We start from the raw sequence: 23469 nt of genomic DNA on the forward strand, positions 1-23469 counted from the left end.
CTCTTTGTAACCTGAGAAAGGGTTAGTACAAATGTTAGCTTCTTTAAGCAGAAAAAAGTTACAGCTATTACCTTTGATATTAAAAGTTTGACAACTGCTGCGTGCACTTGTACGTTTCCGCAGAAAAATATTTTTTTGCAGGCCTAACAGGATCCAAATATTCACATTTTTCCTTCGCTTTACATTTAATATAAACCAAAAGGTGCATGCCCTACTCTTTGAGACTTACAGATTTTTGCCAAGTTGGGTCTGCAACCCACGTCTGTTGTTGCTGCACATGAACCTGCTACAGGCAGGGAATGAGAGCAGGTGTAAATTTGTAGAGACCATCAGAGAAGTGAACCCAAACTTTAATACATTCAGTCACTTCTAACGTTTCTCTCCTGCCACCGCAGAGGAAAATATTAAGGAAATAACTGAATCAACGTCGTCTAAATTCCATTTCCTATGTCAACATTCATTGTTTTCAATTCTTGTTGAACAAGGATTAAAATATATTAGAAAAAGAAGTAATCTTCCAAGCCAACACTCACAAAAAATACACTAGACAGATTTAATAAGAGTCGAATAAGTACAGGCAAGGCAAGTTTATTTGTATAGCACATTTCAGCAACAAGACAATTTAAAGTGCTGTTATTGCAGAAGTATTGGGAATGGTCTTGTGATGCCGCAGTGCAGTTAGCTCCGGCATCTGTCTGTGACAGATGTAGGCTTTCACATCAGATTAAGTGTAATATCTATGCTGCGATAATGTTCCAGCATTAACCAAAGCAGCCAAAGACAAAATACTAAAGATTGCTCAATATCAAATTTATCTGCAGACTTTATCACCAGCATTCACTCAAAGCACACCTTGTAAGGTATTCCTCACTGACGTTGCTCAATGCAATGGTGAGAAATCACGTTCCAACTCAAAATGTTACAGTTGGCTGTCCGGTGACCAACCTATGCCTAGAAAATGCCAATGACGATGAAACGAGACCAACTAATAGACAGAAAACTAATCAATAGGTTTAAATTACTTTGATATTTTGGTTGTTATTATTTCTCATGCATAAATGTGTGTCATGTCACCATCGATGAATATCAGTGACAATAAGGCTGCATTTGGGTAAACAACATAAACGCATGAAGCCACCCTGCCATGTTTGAAGGTTCAGCCTGGTGGTGGCAGTGTTATGGTATGGCTGATATTTTCTTGGTATATTTTGGGCCCTTTTCTCCCATTTATGCATAAAGTTTACTTGAATATTGTTGCCAACACTGGCTACCTCCAGCGGGATAATGTGCCATGTCACAAGGCAGACATAATCTCAAACTTGTAACTTAAAGATATAATTTAGTTTGATGTCCTCCACAGTCAGGTCCCAGTCCAACACCTTTGAAATGTGTTGAAACAGACGACTGCCAAAATAGATGTACAGCAGGCGTATCCGCAACAATGGTGTTATCAAGTCTACATGGACCAGAATCTCTGAGGAAATTTTCTGGCACCTTGTCAAATCTTTTCATGATAAATAAAAGCTGTCTTGAAGGGGAAAAAAAGGAGGTAAATACTGGCAATGTGTACCTAATAAAGTGGCTGGTAAGTGGCTATAACATCTAATAAAAGACAATACTGGGGCACTTCCAATTTAAGGGCTTTTCATTTGGTTCTCTACCTCGGTGCACGCACACAAAACAATAAATAATTAATGTCGTTTCAAACCATCGGTCAATGGCTGACAAATTGCTGTTGTTAGGACAACTTCTGATTTTTCAGTGAACAAACATTGGCGCATATTTGGTTCAAATGTTCCCAACAATCCAAGCATTTAGATGTCATTAGCTGAAGAGAAGACATCCCCTACTGCAGTCATTCCAAGCCTATAAACAGTGTTTATGGTATGACATCCTCTGTTTATATTGCTTTATGTGGGGTGAAGACAGTTAATGATTGAAAGACGAGTTGCCTTTGGGATTTAATAAACAGTAAAAAGAGGTCAAGAATGACTCTTGAGACTACCAAAAGGCCCGGAGAAACCAGAGGAAAAGAAAATCAAGGACTATAAAAAGCTACTCATGGTGCCTGAATGAGCTGATGTCATCTTACATATAATCAGTGTACCTCTACCTGATATATACTTTAAAACTCTACAGACTCACAGATTACTTCATGCTTCCAGCAGACAAGAGTCAAGGAATTAAGTACATTTAATTAACTTTGTGGGTAGTACACTTTATGAGAACTTGGTAATGACATTACCTCATCTAATCCAGTTATGTTTTTCCATGCATTTATCTTTAGCAGCAATCTGACTCCCCTTGTGACTTTTCTCCATATATTTAGGACAAAAGAGTCCGTTCATGACATTTACCAAAAAAGGCTGCGATACGACCACATAAAAACATCTGCTGACGTTTTATGCCCGTCTATTCAGCTTCAAATCTCAGTGTGTATTCAGTCTGCGATGCCTCCAGGAGCCAAGTAGGGCAGTTATTTGTGAGGTCACTCACCAAATCGGCTAAAAATTCAGAAATAATTCCCATTTCATCCAGCATTCATATAAACAGGACTTTCTTATGATCTCTTCTTCATATCACATGGTTGTTGCCACTATATTTGCTAATTAACATCTTCCTACAACTTCAAACAAGCAATCACATTTTTAACTTTCCCCACCCCTTATTTGCTCCGAGGTCCAGGTTGAGACTGCAAACACAGCCTTTATTCATAAACTACATTGGAAACTAGTTTGTTATAAGTTGAGTTTTATATTCAGCCACCAGTTTAAAACTAGACTTGATTCAGTTACTGTATCAAAACCACCAGAATAGTAATTCTTAAGGTTTAAAGTCGTTTTACTGAGATGCCAAGAAAGTGTGGGGGAGCAACATTTTCTCTGGACACAGAGTAACACAGAGCTGCCCCTCTCTGACAGGTCGCTGAGCACTGGTGGTCTGCTGGCTGAAAGAGGACTGCTACACTTTTCACGTGGAAACAAAAAGACCAAACCTACATTTTGGAAATCTTGTCAGTTGCAAAAATCAAGACAGTCATGGTGTGAAAGCTAAACTAGCGGGCATCCCTGCAGCACTTAACTATAACCATTTGGATGCAGCATTATTATTGACCATTTGACACTGTATATCCCACAATGTTCCAGAAAAGACTCAACAACGTTGGCTTTGCTGGCTCACAGGTTTCTTGGACGGAAATGATGGTTTCACTTCTGGTTTACTCAGAATCTGAATCCGCTTTTCAAGCCAACGTTGTGTGCACAATGCAACTCACAATATCTCCCATACTCACAGCATACAGATGTTAGGTATAAAATAAAAACTTTGGTGGAAATAAAATAAAAGATAAAATAAACAGTATGTCCATTTAAAAATAGTTTTATATAAAACAGGAGGGAAAACAGACAGGTTACTAATGGTGTCACTAAGGGGTCAGTATCAGTACCACTTCTCTTTATTCTTTATGTTAATAATGTCAGTAATGTCACCTCTGACAAAAAAATCTAAGCAAACTACATAGTAATGTATATTTGAGTGTCTAAACCCAGTCTAGCTCTCACTCAGATAAAGCTGACTTTTTAATTCTGTACACCTAACGTCTGATACTTAAAACTCGTGTTAAACTCAGAAAAAACAAAACTCATGCATAAGTTAAATTTAACTTAGACACAAATCAAGGTTTATAAATTATTCAAACTAATAATCAAAAGTATGATTTCTATATTTTTGTACATTTTGTTTAAATATGAAACTGTGATACGTGTACTTAATTTTATCATACTGAATCTCAACAACAAAAACTGGTTTCTGAGCATTTTACAAAAAAGGTCAACAATTAAAACCTAAACTAGCGAAGGTTAATGGTCAACACCATTTGAATACAATTTTTATTGTATTCTGCAGGTTATTACACCAGGATCTACAAAGTTCTCTACTTGAGGAAACAAGCAGACTTCAAATATTCTCTCATAAAGAGTTTTCCATCCAGTCGCTACATGAACGTTTGGTATGAGGGATTGCTGCAAAGCCATCAACAATGCAGACGACTGTCCACTGTGGCTCTATGCTCTTTCAGGAGGAGTGAATGCTGCAAGTCAACGACTCGATGCAACCTGCTGGGTTTCCTTATACAGAAAACTTTTGGCCAATTTATATCATTTGATTGATCTGACTCTGCAGTGCCCTGAGATGACATGTGTTGTAAATTGGCGCTTTATCAATAAACTGATTTGATTGGAATTGAACAAGCACAAGATGACAGCAGTGAAGAACAGACCACAAGCAGACTCAACATTAGCTTAATTTAGTCCATTCCACCTGCTTTTCAGTGGTATTTAATATCCTTTTAAACCAGATTGAGTAAAAAAAATATTGTGGTAAATCCAGCCAAGTAAGGAGGAAAACTTCAGAAAATCCTTACATCTTCTGGGCATTTAAACCGGAAATTATTCATCTCTGGATTTCCTAATACCTTTACCACATTCTTTGGAGTCTCCTCAAACAGATCCAGCCCCTGCAGCTTAGGCTTTAAAGTAAAAAAAAAATAACATTTCAGACGTCATTTGGACCAGAATTAAGAAGAACAGAGCAAACCAGACATGTTAATCTTATTGTAGTGGCTATACCTGAAAGTTGCTTTCTCACTTCTGCCAATTTATGGGAAAACCTTCCACATCTTAATTCTGTTTCCTCAGCACACACACACACACACACACACACACACACACACACACACACACACACACACACAGAGAGGAGGGCTCAGTTTGGCAGCTGGGCGGTGATAAAACCTTTGCACACGTCTGAACACACACAAGCTCCACAAACAGATGGTCTTTCCTGCTTTTAAATATGACCCGGCCCTTTTGGCTGCCCACCCAATTATCACATCTCTGACAGATCATGTGTCCAAACACAGACGCAGCCCCATCATTCACATGCACCTGCAGGAAGCCTCCCCCCGTTCCTAAAGTTTAGCCTGAAAGTTGATCACCGTCTGATGCACTAAATGATGAGATGATGACGCCTCTTCCTAATGAGATATCGTCACTCGGATGGTATCATCACATCTAAGAAGATGTTGCAAACTCCACAAAGAGAAAATCAGCTCACAGAGGAAAGCAGATTTAAAGAAACCATTACCTAAAAACCTAATTAACTCTGTTAAAACCAACCGCACCTGTAATGGACACAATTCTTGCACAGGGTGGTAATGGACCACTCAAATCCGCTCACTGGGATCAAACACACAGCTGTGATACACATTAAATCTAAATCCAATCCACTTACGTGGGTGACTTCTTTGCACACAGACACACTAACTACCAAGGTGCTGGGAATATCGCCAGGATTCCCACCAGGAACCTTAAAGACTTCCCTTTAAAACACCTGGGTTTCATTTTTTCTGGGGTGGGGGGTTGGGGGGATCTTAGTTGGCAACAAATTTAAATATAACTAAACAAACGAAACATCAATTCACCCGTTAACATATTTACTTATTGACTTCTATATTATATTCCAGATCGTATGAATTGATGCTTTCTGCAGTATACACAGGACAATGCCCAAGAGGTTAAAGAAAGTGTTAGAAGCTGAAGAAAATGTGGATTAATTATAATATTATTGCAATATTCAATAATGTCATATTGCAACATTTATTAATAATATAAAGCCCCAGTCTCAATGAGTACTCTCTGTGCAAGAATAAAAGATGACTGAAGGCATTCTCACCATGACTTAACATGATTATTTCTACATTTACATGTCTGTGCAAATTAAAGGCACCAAACGACAAAACGTTTGATCAGAACCGTTGTATAATGATTAAAGCAGGGATTAATTATGGCCTGAGTTTTTTTAAGTAAAAATTATCTTTCCCACAGGCAACGCTGTTTTTTCCCAACCAGTTTAACGAACATAAAGAGAAAAACAGAATTGTTTCTACACGGGGTCCTCCACGATTATTGAGCGAGAACCTCTAAGTAATTAAGGGGTAGCAGCCAATCACAGCACTGCTCTATTCAACCAAAACATTAAGGGCAAAAGTAATTTAGCTAAAATCCAAAGTAGCGGCAGACCTCACAAATATTTGTACATTTTAAAAAGACAGATAACACACAGGATGTTCCTAGAGACATTACTTTCAGCTATTCCTCTAAAGGGCCAATACAAAAAAAAAACATTCAAGTATAGGAAAGGTGTGTTGACCTCCACAAAACCATAAAATCACAACAGCCACAATAAAGAGGAATAATTGTGTTGGCTTCAGCCAGCCAGACAGTGAATGGGTACAAAAATAAATACTGACAATCTGTTGAACCTTTAAGGAAGCAGACTAATTTATTCATACAGAAAATTAACCAGGTTTAGGTTGTATGATGTTACGTGTGTGCCGTTTTTATCTTTTACGTCATTTTATTTTGTGTTTTTTTTACCTCTGAGAGGTTCCATGTGAATAAAATGCACTTGTTATTTACTTACTAAAGGTAGGTTTGCTGGAGTCCCATTAATTTGCCCGGAAGAGCTATTCATCTGCAACGTGAAGTAAACGTGAAGCAGCAACCTTATGGTCAGCAGACTGTCCAACCAGGTAACAAAGCAACACAGCTATTCTAACACTCAGGACCTCCTTGGCTTTCTGTGTAGGTTTAGCGAATCCATCGGAAGCACTTATCAATCAATAATCAGTGACGCTAAAATGACCACTAGCAGCTGAGAAGCGGTCTCATCCGGAGCCTCTTAGTCATGTGTTGGAGAAATGTGTCACTTTACGGCCACAACCAAAGCCTATTATGGGCTACAACACACTGCGCTGTCTAAAAAATGACGCAGCAGAGGAGGGCGAAGGAAAAGCGTCTGTCACGACTGGATTACAGATCAAAGTGAGGGGAGGGGGGGGCCCAGCATGTCACTGATGCAGCGGCTTCATGAGCATCTGGCTTTCACAAGAAACTCCAGTAAATCCTGTCGGTTTATTATGGGATTACTGCACCGATACTGTAACTATAAAAACACTGCCAGGGATCCAGACAGACCTTCACTAAGTAGCTCAGGTAGGTCCCTACAGAAATATCATTAAGTACATCATCATGATACCATAAGAGATCTAATTATCAGGCAGCTCTAATTAAGACACTTAGGCAGGTGAAGGTTCAGTCTCTGCAGGAGTAAAGCAGGAGCGCTGAGCTTGGTTTTTAGATCGGAACTGACCCCTGATCAGCGAGCACACCTTCACGGCAAACGGTGAGAGGGAAAATCCAGTTATTACAGACTCTCTCAGTCAGAGCACACCTAAGCTGCCAAAAAAGAAATATGCTTTCATTTTTGCATGGTTCCACATGGTTCCCAAAGGTCCCAGCCCTTCCCTGACTCTAACTGGATCTGGATTTATACTGATCAGTTTATTAACAGTCTGCATATTTGAATAAAAAGCATTTACCCAAACGTAGTCAAGCGGTACTTTATTTTACTTTACTTTATTCTGTTCAACACGGAACTGCAGATGGCTTCAGCGTAATAAAGAGTGTTTTCAGGTTTTGTACCTTTTTTTAGGCATCTGGACAAAATAAAGTAAGCTCTATTTCAAATTCCATAATACTTAGACTTATTAATATCAGTAATAGATGACCCATTCCTAAACACAGATTATTCTAATTAGTTTGAGATCTGTGATGTCTTTACTCTGTTTGTGAAAGATTAAATTCAAATTAATTTGAATGGTTTGAAAACAAATTCCGACCTGATTTGGAGCTGATTAGAGACGCTCAATATATCACAACTGCAGCGTAAACAAAGTCTCAATCACAAAGGTTTGCTTGGCAGGCTATGATATTTCAGGAGACATGCATTTAAGCTTTGCTTGCCAACATTATAATTTGTCACTTTTACCCTCCTTTATGTCCGCATCTTGATCTTATTGACCAAGATCATAAAGCTCAGAGAAAATAAGTAAGTAAGCTTTATTTATAAACACAATGCATGATACACAACAGGAAGCCAGTGGAGAGATATTAACACAGGTGTGATGTGAGCTCTCCTCTTGGTTCTGGTCAAAAGTCTCACAGCTGAGTTTTAGACTTACTGCAGACGGGCCAGCTCTTTTTTATTAAAACAAAACAAACTGTTGCAATAGTCCAGCTACGAGTACACAAATGCATGAATAATCATTTCAAGCTCACCTCTTTTCACCATGGATCTGAGCTTAGCGATGTTACACAGATGAAAAAAGCTGCCTAGCATGGTGATCTAGTGGCATGGCCTCATCAAAGATAACCCCAGAATTCCTCAGTTTGTTTTTAGCTGAGAGGCTCAGGTCACCTAAGTGGTGTTTGATGGAGGGGATGGCGCTATCAAAGGCTCAGATAAAAGTCTCAGTTTTCCCTGAGTTCAGTTGTAGACCGTTATTCCCTAACCACTGTTTCACTTGTGTCAGGCAGTTGATTAAGGAGCTCAGCTTGTGAGCCTCAGATGCCTTGAAAGAAGAGAACAACTGGAGATCATCAGCGAAGAAATGGTATGACACCTTAGATTACCCAACCGAGAGGAAGAATATATACCAAAAACAGGAAGGGTCCTAAGACAGAACCCTGAGGTACGCCACACAGTATTCTGCCACGCTCTGACATGATGTGGTTAGCCGACAAACTGAAGCTCCTTTTAGCCAAGTATGACGTGAACAACGGATGTGCTGGACCCGATATTTTAATCAGATCCGTAACCTGAAAGCAATGGAGGCATCATGATGATGCAAAAAGTAGAAGGGAAATTAGGGTTATTTGCAACCATAATCCTTATAGTGATATCCAGCAATATCCCAAAAGCATGTTATAATGATATTGTATAACCCCAGGAGCAAATTATGTATTTTTGTATTTTTTTTTATTGTACGTGCATTAATCCATGAGTTATCGGCCAGTTAAAAAAAAAAAAAAAAACACCAAAATACGGACGGCTAACATGTTAAACTCAAGTTTTAATGTGGCAAAACCAGGATGTCACAGTGTCACTTGAATATAACTGAGTGTAAAAAGCACTTTTCTTATTCTCATTTAGCAATATTTTCTGCACTTTTACCATTACTACGCAGATGACACCCAGCTCTGCTTATCCATTAATCCCAATTCTCTACTCTCACCCTCTTCCCTCACCTCCTGCTTGTCTGACATTAAATCTTGGCTCACTTCAAACTTCCTAATATTAAACATGATGAAACAGAGATCCATCTTATAGGAATAAAACCAGCATTGACAGCTCCACAGTCTCACCTCAGGTCAAGAGTCTGGGTGTCATCCTTGATATCTCCCCATCTTTCTCTCACCTCTCACATTAACATCACCAGCTCTACATATTATCATCTACCCAACATTGATTGCATTCGTCACTTCCTTTCCCCTCACTCCGCCTCTGTTATTGTCCGCAGCCTCATCACCTCCCGTTTTATTACTGCAACGCTCTTAACTCTTTGGTCCCCCTCTAAAATCCCTCCATAAGCTCCAAATGGTCCAGAACTCAGCCAAATGAATGGGTCATTAGCGGGGCTCTGCAGAACTTAGCAACATACTGATGTGGTAACTCAGCCATTTGAATTAGCTCACACATGCAATACACTGGCCTTTGAGGACTACAGTATGGAACACAAAGTCGTATTCTGATGTTTTTTTTGACAAAAGAGAGGTAAAAGATTTCACTATGTGTAGGAATGAGTTCAGAAATCTGGGGGTTTAGCAGCACTTAATTCAATTTAATCCAGTTGAAACCGACCAGTCTGATCAACTATATACTCAACCAGCATAGGTATCAAACTGTATCAAACAATCCTATAAACATTTTTATTTAATGCATCAACCAGCAATATGTATAAAGACTAACTTTTGTTTTGTTAAATCAAATTCTGATCAAGCTTTGTGACAGATGCATTGATTCATAAATGGCGATCATTTTAGAATTCCTTAATTAGTTTTGTTGGATTCAAACCTCCACCCTGCATAAAATATAATTACAGCATATGTTTTCTTTAATGCCTTATAGGCTGTAGAGACAAAAAAAAAACATTTAATCTGTCAAAACTGGAATCAGTTCGTCGGATCTCAAGAAAACTGGAAATCCGCTTTGGCCACAGAAAGAATGATTGGTGCATCTGCAATCTGGATCCGCCCACTAAGACTCGCCAGGTTCTGTGAGCACAATCTGGAAAAATCTCCCATTTACAAAGGTGGAGCCAAATGTATAAATCGATTAACAAAATGGTTATCAAGCCACAAGCAGACCAAGAAAGACAACAAGGATCCTTGTTCTGAAGGAATAAAGTACAAAAAGATTCGCTCACATCTCCACTGGGATAATTTACCACAAAGTGCAACCATTGCACATCTTTTTGTTGAAGTTTGTTTCTACTTCTGTCCTTTGAGTAGATAGCTGACAGACCAGCACATGATCATCTGTAGTGAAAACTGTAAATATGACAGATCACAATAAATCAAACATTAATTTAAAGCATCCTGGATGTTGATTATTGTTAGAAAGTGAGTGAGGCATGCAAACCTTAGCATTTTTACTCTGCGCGTCCTGCAGGACGGAACAAACACTCGCTTACACCATGTAGACAAACATATATACGTTTATTCAGTGGAACCTGCCTGGATCATCACACTGCTAAACATGGAGGAAAGCCAACAGTTCCTTCCCTTTCTGAACTGCAGGGCATGAAAACCTGCAGCTCTGTCAGGGTTCTCAGCTCTCCTGAAATGCAATCAAGCTGCAGGAATGTTAGCAACTGTTCCTTTGCACTGGCGCCCAATGAACAAGCAACATTCAGAGCAGGAGGTGGAGGAAAGTCACAGGACCTCGGAACAGGAGACCTGGATTCAGGACTTCTCCAGGGCAGCTTTTCCTCTGAACGCCACGTTCTCTTTAATTCACTGAGGTTTTTGTCAGCGATGTGTTTCCAACACACCAGCATGTGACGCTGGGAGCAAAGATTCAAAAGCTGAACACAGTACGCTAAACAACTACTACAGTGCTGTGCAAATATATTCACACCCCTAAAACTTTTACACACAGAAACCACAAACTGCAACGTAGTTGAAATGTGACGGTGTGGCATGAATTTATATTCACCCGCCCTTACTCTGGCATCATCAAATGTAACCCTGTGCATCAAACTGCCTTCAGAAGGCCATTAATTAGCAAACTGACTCCACTTGTGTGTAATTTAATCTTAGCATGAATGACACTGTTCTGTTTGTTAGAGAACATAAGAGAACAATCAGCATGGCAGAGGCCAGGGAGCACAGCAGACAGTTAAAGGAGAACGTTCTGGAGACGTTTACAGCAGTGTTAGGGTCTAAAACAATTTAAGCTATGAACATCATCCAGAGCTCTGATCAATCCACCACCTGAACAGGGAGAGAGGACGGAGCACCTGCAGACCTACCAGGACTGACAGGAGAGCATTAACCAGAGAGGCAGCCCATGGTAACACTAGAGAAGCTGCACAGAGTCAGAGCTCAGGTGGAAGAACCCGTCGTGAGAACAAATGTGACACAAAACTAAAATACCACTTCAGAAATCTGGCACCTGTCGAAGGATTTGACGTCATTGTGGAAGGAAGTCACGTTTGCAACTGACCGCTAGAAACAAAGGGGCCCACCGTCTCCATGGTGAGACATCATGGGGGTAGGAGGATCATGCTCACGTTTTCAATCAAAGACAGGAGAGCCGGTCAGAGATTGATGGTGCTAGACACTAGACATTCACCGGTCGGAGGCTGCAGAAGACTTGAGACCAAGGTGGAGGTTCACCTTCTAGCAGAATGACAACCCGAAGCATCCAGCCAGAACCACAACAGGACGGTTTAGCTCACATCGCATTTAATGCATTAGAGAGGTCGAGTCAAGAGCTTGAGTCAAATGCATACAACACTTTCCTACCACCTTACGCTGTTCTAGTCGATAAGTCCCAATAAAACCTCATGAAGTTTGTGCTTGTAAAATAAAATGTGTTAAGGCCCTTGTAGTATGAACACTAAAAAAGCCACTGTCAGGTTGAGTTGAGCTTTTACTGAAAAGGGGTCAGACCACTCATCCACCAAGATGAAAGACGAGACAGGAAGAAAGCACCGCAGTACGGTTCGAAGAAACAACAGCAGTTGAAATTGCAAAACCGAGCTTTTTTTTGCAGTAGCACCGAAGGTTCAGCACAGCAGTGACAACACCCTGCGGTCTCCACTCAACTGATCTCTCCCTCGCTGAGCCGCTCTGGGATCGATTGATCAAACCAACTACATTTCTGCATATTCACACCCAGCTGTGTGCCTCTTCCCACTCGGAGCAGCGTGAACGACAGTTCGCTGCGACGTTTTGACGAGGCCGATGTGTTCCGGCCGAGCCGAACAAAACACCGACCTGCAGGCCTCGGAGCCGCAGAGTCATTAAAGACGCTTGCTGTACATTTATAGATTTGAAAACCATGGAAGGAGACAAAGAGGGAGGGCAGGATGAAGGGAACCTTTACAGAGTTATTGGACCGTGATTATGGAGGACTTACTTCATTTGTTTGACGATGGTGCTTTTCCCTGACTCTCCAGCCCCTGAGGGAGAAAGACAGAAGAAATCAGTGTAAACAGGGTGTGTGTGTGTATGTGTGTGTGTGTGTGTGTGTGTGTGTGTGTGTGTGTGTGTGTGTTGGACAGGGGGGAGGAAGAGGAGGGAGTGGGAGGAACACAGAAAGAAATGGGAGCTTCAGCCTCTTCAAACATGAAGCGGAGCAGCAGGGGGTGCAGATGAAAAGGATGGAGAAAGTGGCTGCACCTTTCTCCTCCTTTTATTCCTCCACCCTCCATCTTGTGACTTAGTTTGACAAACAGATTAAGTCATTATAGGATTTTTTTTCAGGTCCCTAACGATCTGAGCAAACACTGCTGCAACCTGCCATTTCCCCCCCCCCAATCTGCAGCTCTCACCCCTCTGTTGGGTTTTTGAACATTTTACCACCAGCCACACCTTCCTGATAATTTACGCATCCACATCCAGTAGAACGGGACCAGAGTGGCAAAAATGAGAATTAACAGTTTCCATTTTTTTTTTTTTTAGTGGTGCTGTTTTGTTTAACGCTGCTGAGGCGTGGTGCTTCTGCTGTCATTTTAACGCATTTCCCAGCTGAGCTCCCCCAGTCCTCCACACCATCGCTGCCAACCAGCAGCGCCCGCCACACCTTCCGCTGGCCAGGCCGGCTCGTTTCTCGGGCCTTGCGGCGGGGTCTTACCGAGCAGCAGCAGTTTGACATCTTTGGCCGCAATCAGCCCGTCCTCCTTCAGGTTCTTCTCGATGGCTTTGCTCCGGTCAATAGCCTCCCTCTCCTCTGCGCTCAGGGTACATCCCATGGTTAGAGAACACAGCTTGATAGCGTTACCGGTACCAGGATCCACGAAACGAAAACGCACCCGATCGGTGGATTTACAACAGAAAGATTGAAGGGGGAAAAAAAGAAAGAAATCTGACAGCAGATCCTTCAACTGTGTGACTGTATTTCCACTTTCACTGAGCTCTGCCTTCGATCCGTCTCTTTCTCTCTGGGCAGCTCCCTCTCTCTCAGACCGGGCGCAGAGGCTCCGTTAAAGCATTAACGCAGCGATCCTCTCGGTTCGGTCCACGGCGCGCAAAGCAGAAGAAAGCAGCACGGTGGAGCCACCGCAGCTGGCTTCGTGTCCGTTCTCCTTGCGTCTCCTGACGGCGAACCTCCGTCCCTTCGGTCTCTTCGGCACTGCTTGGCTTGGTTACTGGGCGGCGGTGAGCTGCGCTCGCATCGCTTGCTTCTTCCTGTGGTTGGCGCACAGCACACCGTTTCCTCGGTTCGGCTGCTCCGGGGCGCGCTGCGGGGACTCGCTCTGTGATTCTGGTGCCTCCCGGTAGCTCCGGTAAGGGCTCGATCTCTCCTCCGTCAGTTCATTCGTTTACTTGCAGCTCGCTGACGTCACAAGAGTAACAGTGAGAGTGGCAGACCGTCCAACCGCTCCCAGTGGCGCGGCCTGGTGGTGCAAAGTTACAGGTTAGGTGCGTCTCAATAAATTACAGGATCCTCCAAATACTCATTTATTTCAGTGGCTGGGTTTAAAAAGTGACGCTCGTTGTGGATGTGTTTGTTTGTTGTGGATATTTGTTATCACGATGATGTTTTATAGCAATTAAATGCAAACCCGCAATTCTGTTTGTGTAAAATTTTGAATGTGACGTAAGATTTATTTCGTTTTTACTATGTTTCGGCAGAATGTTACATTTTAATGGGGAAGGTTACTAATAGCTGTTCGTATCCAAGCATGTTAACAATGGAAAGTTAAGTGGAAGAAAAAAGCTTAGAAAAAAGTCTAAAAGCAACAGGAATAACACTGCAGCTATTTTGAGCAAAGTGAAACTGAAGCAAAACAGATTAAAAATATGTGACATTTAAACTGCCTTTTAAAATTCAAGTTAATTTGGCCTTTCATTTGGAAGTCAGGGACCCAGAGCCTGAAAAGAAGAGCGGAGAGGCATAGACTCCAGGTGACTGAGGTCCAATGAGAGGTTTCCACAGTCAGTGAAATTTGGGGCGCCATGTTGTCTGCTGCTGTTAGTCCACTGTATTTTTATCAAGTCCAAAGTTCACAACAGACATAAGGAACATTTCATTCTTCCTTATGCAGACATGTTTTATGGAGATGCTGGTTTCATTTTACACCAGGACTTGATACCTGTCCACACTCTCAAAAGTACCAATATCTGCTTTAATCACCTTGTTATGGCAGCGCTTGGTTGGCCAGCCAACTGTCCTGACTTAGACTCCATGGAGAAGCTACAGGTACATCTAAATTAATTAGGATATCATTGAAAGTTAAGTTATTTCAGTGACTCAATGAAAATGGAAAAGCTGTTCAATATGTTTTACAGTAAGTGATATTTTCTAAGCATCTCTTTCCATTAACTTTGATGATTATGGGTTAAGCTAATGAAAACCCAAAGTTTGATGTCTCCAAAAATCAGAATATAACATCAGACCAATCGAAAAACAAATAGTTATCTTTAAATACACTAATTTTATGCTATACAATCAGATAAACTGCAGATTTGGTCATTTGTAATAGAAAAAATAACAGTTCCCATCCTACTTTGTCAAAGCTTATGAATGAAAACTTGAATGGAAAAAGTGTAGAAGACTCTGTACCAGCAAGAGTCATAACTGGACGTCCAGGATATTTTAGATCACTTCATGCTTCTGTCTGCTTGCAACTTTTATGGAGACACTGATTTCCTTACAAATCATGTTTTAAAGCATAAGTAATCATTAGGAGATACTTTAGTCCAGCTTATGATCCAAAACGCTGCTGCAAGAGTTCTGATGAAAATCAACAAGAGGGATCATATTTCTCCTATTTTAGCTTCCCTTCATAGGCTTCCTGTTAAATCAAGAATAGAATTTAAAATTCTCCTTCTAACGTATAAAGCCCTTAATAATCAAGCTCCATCATATATCAGAGCTCTGATTACCCCGTATGTTCCTAACAGAGCACTTCGCTCTCAGACTGCAGGTCTGCTGGTGGTTCCTAGAGTCTCTAAAAGTAGAATGGGAGGCAGATCCTTTAGCTATCAGGCTCCTCTCCTGTGGAACCAACTCCCAGTTTTGGTCCGTGAGGCAGACACCCAATCCACTTTTAAGACTACTTTTTTACCATTGTCTATTTCATTTGCATTTGTACAGGACTTTGTGAATCTTGGTTTATTTAAGATGCTTTATAAATAAAGGTGGTATGGTAGGTATACAATCTTTGAGTATATGGGAGGAAGTCCACCAAGCAGCTGCCCACACCTCTTAGATGGTCCACTATTCAAGCCATCTACTTGCAATCTCTTGCTTCCAATAGCTGTATTTTAGTGCTGTCTTGAGCGGTATTTTTTAAAGCTAGGCATACAAGTGCTTCACGAGCAGTGATAAAGGTCTATAAATAATCCGTTCAAAGAAAAGCAAAAACTATTAAACTATTAATGGGTTGAAAAATAGCTCTGATCCTCAGCATTCTTGCCTAGAAATGCTACCAGGTAGCCTTGAACAGTTGATCAACCTAAGGATGATGTTTTTCTCAGTCTTCACATGATTTTTCTTTTATTTCTCAAAATTAAAAACTTAAAATGTTTTTTTTGTACTCCACTTTCCAGACTAATTAATAAAAAAATGTGGATCACACTACATATTAAAACCAAAATGTTATGTTTTATGTCAGACTGATAATGGTTATTCTGTATAATTAACTGAAATATTTTTTCGCTAAGGTTTTATATTCATAAATGCCATTGATGATAAAAGTTGATACATAAATTAATATTTCATGGTTTAATGCTTAGCGGTACTAAAAGTTAAGTAAACATTGACTAAATACTGATGAATTATTGCTCAAAATCAGTTAAACCCTTTTTATTTAAAATTGAAAGATAGACAAAGTGGCAGAAAGGTGTTGAACCTTATACACTGCAATATACACTGCTCAAAAAATAAACGGAACACTTAAACAACACAATGTAACTCCAAGTCAAACTATCCACTTAAGAAGCAACATTGATGGACCATCAGTTTCACTGCTGTTATGTAAATGGAATAGACAACAGGTGGAAACTACAGGTAGTTAGCACGCACACATTTATACACCGAGACGCAGCTTGGTAGGGTTAAGTGCCTTGCCCAGGGGCACATTGACATGTGGCAAGGGGAAGCTGGAATTGAACCCACAACCTTCTGATTGCCAGATGACTACTCAACCCATCAAGCCACAGTCACCCCATGATGTGTTGTGGCTTTTCTTTGGGGGCCTACAGCCCTCCATGTGCTCCCCAGAGGTAGTCTGACTGCCATTAGGTACAGAGATGAGATCCTCAGACCCATTGTGAGTGGTGCAGTTGGCCCTGGGTTCCTCCTAATGCAAGATCTCATGTGGCTGGAGTGTGTCAGCAGTTCCTGCGGGACGAAGGCGTTGATGCTATGGACTGGCCGTCCGTTCCCCAGACCTGAATCCAACTGAGCACATCTGGGACATCATGTCTCGCTCCATCCACCAACGTCACGTTGCACCACAGACCGTCCAGGAGTTGGCAGATGTGTTAGTCCAGGTCTGGGAGGAGATCCTTCAGGAGACCATCCACCACCTCATCAGGAGCAGCCCAGGTGTCACAGGGAGGTCATACAGACACGTGGAGGCCACACACACTACTGAGCCTCATTTTGACTTGTTTTAAGGACATTACATCAAAGCTGGATCCACCTGTAGTGTTTTCCACTTTAACTTTGAGTGTCATTCCAAATCCAGACCTCCATGGGTTAATACATTTGATTTCCATTGAAAATGTTTGTGTTTATGTTGTCAGAACATTCAACTATGTAAACAACAAAGTATTTAATGATAATATTTAATTCATTCCCTTTATTTTTTAATGTGTGTGTGTGTGTGTGTGTGTGTGTGTGTGTGTGTGTGTGTGTGTGTGTGTGTGTGTGTGTGTGTGTGTGTGTGTGTATTTTGTCACTTAGTGTTTTTTTTTTCTTTAGAAAAATATATTTTTAGTATTTTCCCACTGGTTTTAAATTTTTTGCAAGCTTGTCTAAATATAACTTTACAGTATTATGATAAAATCTATATAACGGTAAACTCACTGTGGTGGGAAAAAGAGAGTTTTAGATATCAGAACTTAATACAAAGGAAGATCAAAGAGAAAATAATAGTAGCTAACAGTAGCAACCAGAATTCACCCCCAGATTAGGTTGTCCAAAGACAAAATAAATTAAAAAACCTCCATTTCTAACTATGCAAGCCTCAGTTAAAATGTGAAATGGTAAAGTTCATGAAAGGACAGTTAGAAAAAACTGAATAAGAGCATGGTGGTGGAGGAATGGTGGTTTGGGCTTGATTTGCAACAACAGGACTCGGTAACAGAGCGAACCAACACCTCTGCATACCTAAAACAGACTTTGTGTTGAATGATTATTTTCATTTTGTGTTTTCTGTGTTATTTTCTCTTTTTTATCAGTTCCCACTTATATTATTGGATTTCTGTTTCTCTTTGTGAAAGCAGTTGACATATTACATTTACTTTCTCGGATTCCCATGTATTTTCTGTTCTGGTTTAAACGTTGTGTAATAAATATGGAGAGAGCACTCTGAATAATATTGCTATTTAAAAGTGCTTTATAAATAAACAGGCCTTGAGAGTGGAATCTGTTGTGTTTTTTTACACTATAGATCTAACTGATCTTAGATCCTGTTTATATTGTCCATAAAATGATACAATAAAAAGCTCTTTAGATAGGTGTACAATTATTTTTTATCATGATTGTCCAGTCTCGTTGAAGAACTCCATTTTGCAAGGAATACATTTAACAATAAGATATGTCTTTAATATAACAAACGGTCTTTAACCATCAGTTTATATCTCTGCTGCTGAAATTAAAAGATTTGCATCTCTTACAGTTGTTTATGTGGAAGTTTGTGAGAAAAATACCATATTTTGTAACTTATTCTGATATAAATTCAATTTGCAAAGACATCAGTTATCAGAAAATGTTAAACTATAAGAAAGTAACTTTTTAAAGTATGTATTGTCAAGGAGTTTCAATACAAAAAAAAAAAAAAAAAAACGTGGCCTGTTTGAGAGGCAAGTAGCTACTCTACAGGAGGTTTTCACCTCGTTTCTCTTTTCAGTTAAATGTGAACCCTGACAACGGACTGTGGTTTCTCTGTTACAGAAGCAACACACACACACACACACACACACACACACACACACACACACACTAACCAACAGCGATGTGATGCAAGACATTGTGGGAAAGTGTAAGAAGTAGAAGATTGCCTCAAACTGCAGGGGGTGGGACCCTCTGTCTGTCAACATGAAACAGAGGAAGCTAAAGCGTAACTCTGCAGCGCTGTAAGTAGACAATGAGTGCTGACGGCAGTTTGTTCTGTTGTTTGACGAGAAGCTAAAGATGGCATCCCATAAAACATCACAAGGTGCCTTATTTCAAGCTGCATTTGTCTCCTTTTAATTGAAGCTCTCCTATCAGATCCCTTCTCTGAGTGTGCATTTTAATTTTTGAAATGGGAAGATTAAAAGTCAGTGTAGTTCAAGAGTTTTGTCACTTAATCATTCATTTTATACAAAGGTTCTCTTCACAATGAGATTTTGTTTTCATATCAGGAAGTAGAAAGTATGCTGCATAAACATGAAAACGTTAACGTCTGCTAAAGTGGAATATAATTATGCTAAGTCCGGGACTGTTTGTGTGTGTGGGTTTTTTTTTTGGGGGGGGGGGGGGGGGGGGGGGGGGGGGGGGGGGGGCTGGTGGCAATGTTTAACTGATTTAACTCATAAGATTTAATCGAGATTTAGCATTGCAAAAGTTAAATCGGCTGCAGTTTGCTGCTCCCAGACCAGAACTCACAGTAGTCTGAGTTTCTTTTTAATTAAGTAACCACCAGTAGCCACCATGACTGAAAGAATACAACAGGAAGCGCCCCCTCCCCCCCCTCCCCGAACAACAAGTCAACATTACAATTCAATCGTCTTATTTATGACCTAGAAAAGCACTGTTATGTAAGGTATGTTTTCTGTAATTTGCACATTATCTTATGCTTGTATTGTTTTTATACATGCATATTATGCTTAATTTGCATAAAACCTGATTCTGCAACAAAAGCCTTCAGTGTGAGTTACAGTTTAATTGTGGGTTGTATTTTGACTATGTTTCAATCATCTGCATTTAAAAAAAGTCTGCTGGGAATTTATGAATTATGTAATTTTGATTTATGCATTTTTTATATTGTTTTTTATGGCACTAGTGGCCCTTTTATCAAAAGTAGGCTGAACGAGGGGAAAGACCTGTGGTAAAGGACTGGGTCAGCCATGTTGAGGACTAATGGCTCCGTACATGGACTAGAAGCGCTCCACTGGCGCTATAGGAGCGCCCTGATTTGTGGAGTTTTTTGAGGTTTTATTTAGGAGAGATCAAAGCACAAACATTTATACCTTATTAGACTGTTATTTCTAACTCTGTTAGGAACCTAACTCTGACACCAAGCCTAACAGTTATTGATAAAAGCAGACCTGGTAACCCTGAGCAGATGGCGAAGCTCATCACTTTCTGTTTAAATTTGAGCACTTCAGAGATAATAGCTCCTGTCAAACTTCCAGGCTTTTTAGTCCTTATTTCTATCTGCCCATTCTTCCATCGATTCTCAATACCTGCCTAAAGTCTGGTGCCTAGCTCCAGCTGTCATTAAGCGACAGGTGGGGTACGCCCTGGACATGCCTCCACTTTGGACAAATAACCATGCATGTACTTGGTGATACCAGAGGATAAATTATACAGTCAATCTAGCAGTCATGTATTTGGACATTGGGAGGAAGCAGCGGTACCCGGGGAGAACCCACATATGCAAAGGGAGAACATGCAAACTTCAAGCAAGAAGATCCTGAGCCAGGATTCAAACTCAGGACTTTCTTAAGTCAACAGTGCTTTGAACTGCACCACCTTGCAGATTTTGTTTCCCATGTTGGCCTATTTAAAAAAAAATCCAATTACCCTATAAATTCACTGCAGAGGTTTGACTTAAACGCTGCATAGAAGGAAGGAAGGAAGGAAGGAAGGAAGGAAGGAAGGAAGGAAGGAAGGAAGGAAGGAAGGAAGGAAGGAAGGAAGGAAGGAAGGAAGGTTTATTGGACATTATTGTCAGTGAGTGTTTTTTATTATTTTATTTTATTCTTATACCTGTGCAGACTTGGAAAACACTTTAATTCAGTTCCATAATTTTGTAGACTTTTCCACAATATGTAGAAACACTGAAAGTTCTGATACCAAGATAATCAAGTGCAAATATTAGGGTAAATTTAAGTACGCAGAATCCTGGTTTTTACTCTTTCTTAAATGACAGACTCATCTGACTGAGTATTAAGGGTTTAACGGAAAACATGTGAAGTAGAATACTCCATATAATAATAATAACAATAATAATAATAATAATAATAATAATAATAATAATAATAATAATAATAATAATCTTCAGCAATCAACAGAATTATGTGTCAGACTTCAGCAAAAATAAATAAATACTTCCACCCTCACCACACAAAGCAAAAAACTGTGGGTCCTTTCTAATAAAAGGTGCTTGGATGTTTATCAAACACCTACTTGTTCTTTTTGGAGGAAGAGCTCAGAGGCTTTGTGGCCATGAAACGCAGCGTGTAGGAAGAAGGCTGACCGAAGGTGTAGGGATGCAATTTACACTCTTCAGTTCACAGCTTTCACAAAAAATAAAGGAAAGCATGAGGGGCTGGGAAGTGGGGATGGAGGTCATCACGGTGATGGGAATCATGTATGCAAACTTCAGCTCTGAACGAATAGACAGTGAAAAGACCAAAACTTTAATCATTAATGATAATTAATCAACAAAACAGAGAAACTAAGTGGACTGAGGACTGCAAGCACTGACTCGGCTTGTATTTACATTTCTGCAGAAAACAGTCTTTTCTTTTTTGGCCAGCATTTAGGTTATCACAAAAAAAATCAAGACTGATTGGTCTCATTCTGCTGTTGCAAGTCACTAAGCTTGCTCCAGATTATTATTATTTTTTGCACATTTTATGCACACTAACTGCTCCATCACTGCTCTTTGTTTAAAAAGCAGATTGCTTCTGTTTCATGCCCACACAAATAAGACCATCAAGGTCAACAGATGGACGTAAATGGCCATGCATGTTCTTGGTAAGGTCACAGCTGTGTTGCCTCAGCCAGAAACAGTGCAGGTACAAAGGTGGTCAACAGAAAGCTGACAAATAGCTCTTTGCTGCAAATCACTTTTCAAATGTGTCTGAACATACAGCTGGATCAAAGAGTCAATATTTGCAACTTGTTTCTGAATAAATGGAGAATATTATAGATTGTAGGTCAGTGAAATTATTTACGTATTTAACTGATTCACCTAAAGACAAAAAAGAGCTTTGATTAACGTCAAAATCCACCAAAAGATACAATTAAAGGCAGTCTACTTAATTCTGATCTGTAGGCAGGTAAATGTTTGGGATTCCACTCGCAGAATTTGTCAGGACAAACTCAACCCCCTCCAACGTTACTTTAGCTAAACCCCCAGTGGGACTTTCCTGCTTGTTTTGTGAGGCCATTTTTTAAAATGGCAACCTATTTTTTTTGTGCATGGCTTGCAAAACTGTGCTGTATTCGTGTACAGTATTTGGCTGATTACATCTGGGGTTAAATCTTAAGATCTGATTTCTAATGCTTTACAAAGAGGTTCAAAGTGTGAGCGATGTTGCAGTGGCTGTTATCTGACCTGCTCATCCTGCTGTGCTCAGATACACGCACAGAGCTCTCAGTGGAGCCGCAGACAGCTCTGCATGCAGTTATTACACTTAGTATTAATGTTTACATCCAAAACAAAGTACGAAGTTTCTAAGGACATCAGCGTCTATTTCTCTCACTCTGCTGAGTTCTCCTACTGCTCTCCAATTTGCATTGCTTGTTGTTATTTAAATTTTTAACTTTTTGTCCTCTGTCATTTTTCTCTTCATAGAATGTACACCTGGTCTGGTGTTCTGTTAGCTGTGACATCATCCAGGGGAGGCAGATCACTGGATCACAGCCAGTAATCAGTTTGATTACTGGCTGATTGGCATACAGTTCAACTTTGAAGGTCCATGGTGTTCTTACCTCAAGCACTAAAAGCTGAAAAAGAATTACGTGAACTGTTCCTCCTCTATCTGTACATAAAGTGCTTCCATGTTGGAAAAGCTTTTTCTGCTTGTAAACAATCAAGCAACTCCAAAGCTCTGACTAATTTGGGGGCAGCGAACTGTGTGGGCCTCCAAACACAAACAGAACACCTACTCCTGCTTCCCGAGTGCTGCCTGGACACACAGGCGAGCTGTGAGGATATTACCAACATTTCTTTAAATGTCACTGCATCAGGCTTTCTACTGCTGCACAAACAGATGTCATCCCAACTACTTAAAAATAGTACGACTTTAGAGGAATGTCTTATTCTGCAACCCTTGTGTTTATTTAAGCATTTATGCATCTATCCATCTAAAGTCTACCTGTCCTTGCTCTATCGTAGGGGTTGGTGCCTATCTCCAGCAGTCATTGGGTGAGAGGAGAGGTGCACTCTGGGTAGGTTGCCAGTCCATCACAGAGCAACAGATGTGTTTCAATAATCCAGGTAGAAAAAAAGGCCCCCTGGATGGGTTCTTTGTTGTTGACATGCTTTGTCTCTTCTCTAGAAGAGTTCTTCCGACTGAGGAGTTACAGGTAAATGCAGCCTTATACAGCACCTTTGCATAGTGGCTCAACAAGTTTAACTGAGTCAATCAAAACCAATCGCTCACATGCAAAAGAGGACTGTCAGCCTAGGAACTGATTGTGCTGCAGGCCAGTGGTCACTCTATCAGGGAT

General features: G+C 40.4%; 1 protein-coding gene across 2 annotated transcripts in view; it reads right to left on the reverse strand.

Annotated features, from left to right (window-relative positions):
- The window catches only part of gnao1a (guanine nucleotide binding protein (G protein), alpha activating activity polypeptide O, a), a 139065-nt gene extending 125079 nt beyond the window's left edge, over positions 1-13986 (reverse strand). Inside the window, exons 1-2 of one of the 2 annotated variants that reach the window (XM_012862957.3) lie at positions 13261-13986; positions 12544-12586 (exon numbers count right to left, since the gene is read on the reverse strand). In XM_012862957.3, coding sequence (XP_012718411.1) covers positions 12544-12586; positions 13261-13378 — 161 coding nt within the window. In that variant the 5' untranslated portion in view covers positions 13379-13986. The remainder of the gene's footprint in view (positions 1-12543; positions 12587-13260) is intronic. The other variant, XM_012862956.3, reaches the window with a different exon arrangement.
- Between the last annotated feature and the right edge of the window lie 9483 nt (positions 13987-23469).

Source organism: Fundulus heteroclitus, chromosome 2, assembly GCF_011125445.2.
Source record: "Fundulus heteroclitus isolate FHET01 chromosome 2, MU-UCD_Fhet_4.1, whole genome shotgun sequence".
Taxonomy (NCBI): Eukaryota; Metazoa; Chordata; class Actinopteri; order Cyprinodontiformes; family Fundulidae; genus Fundulus; species Fundulus heteroclitus.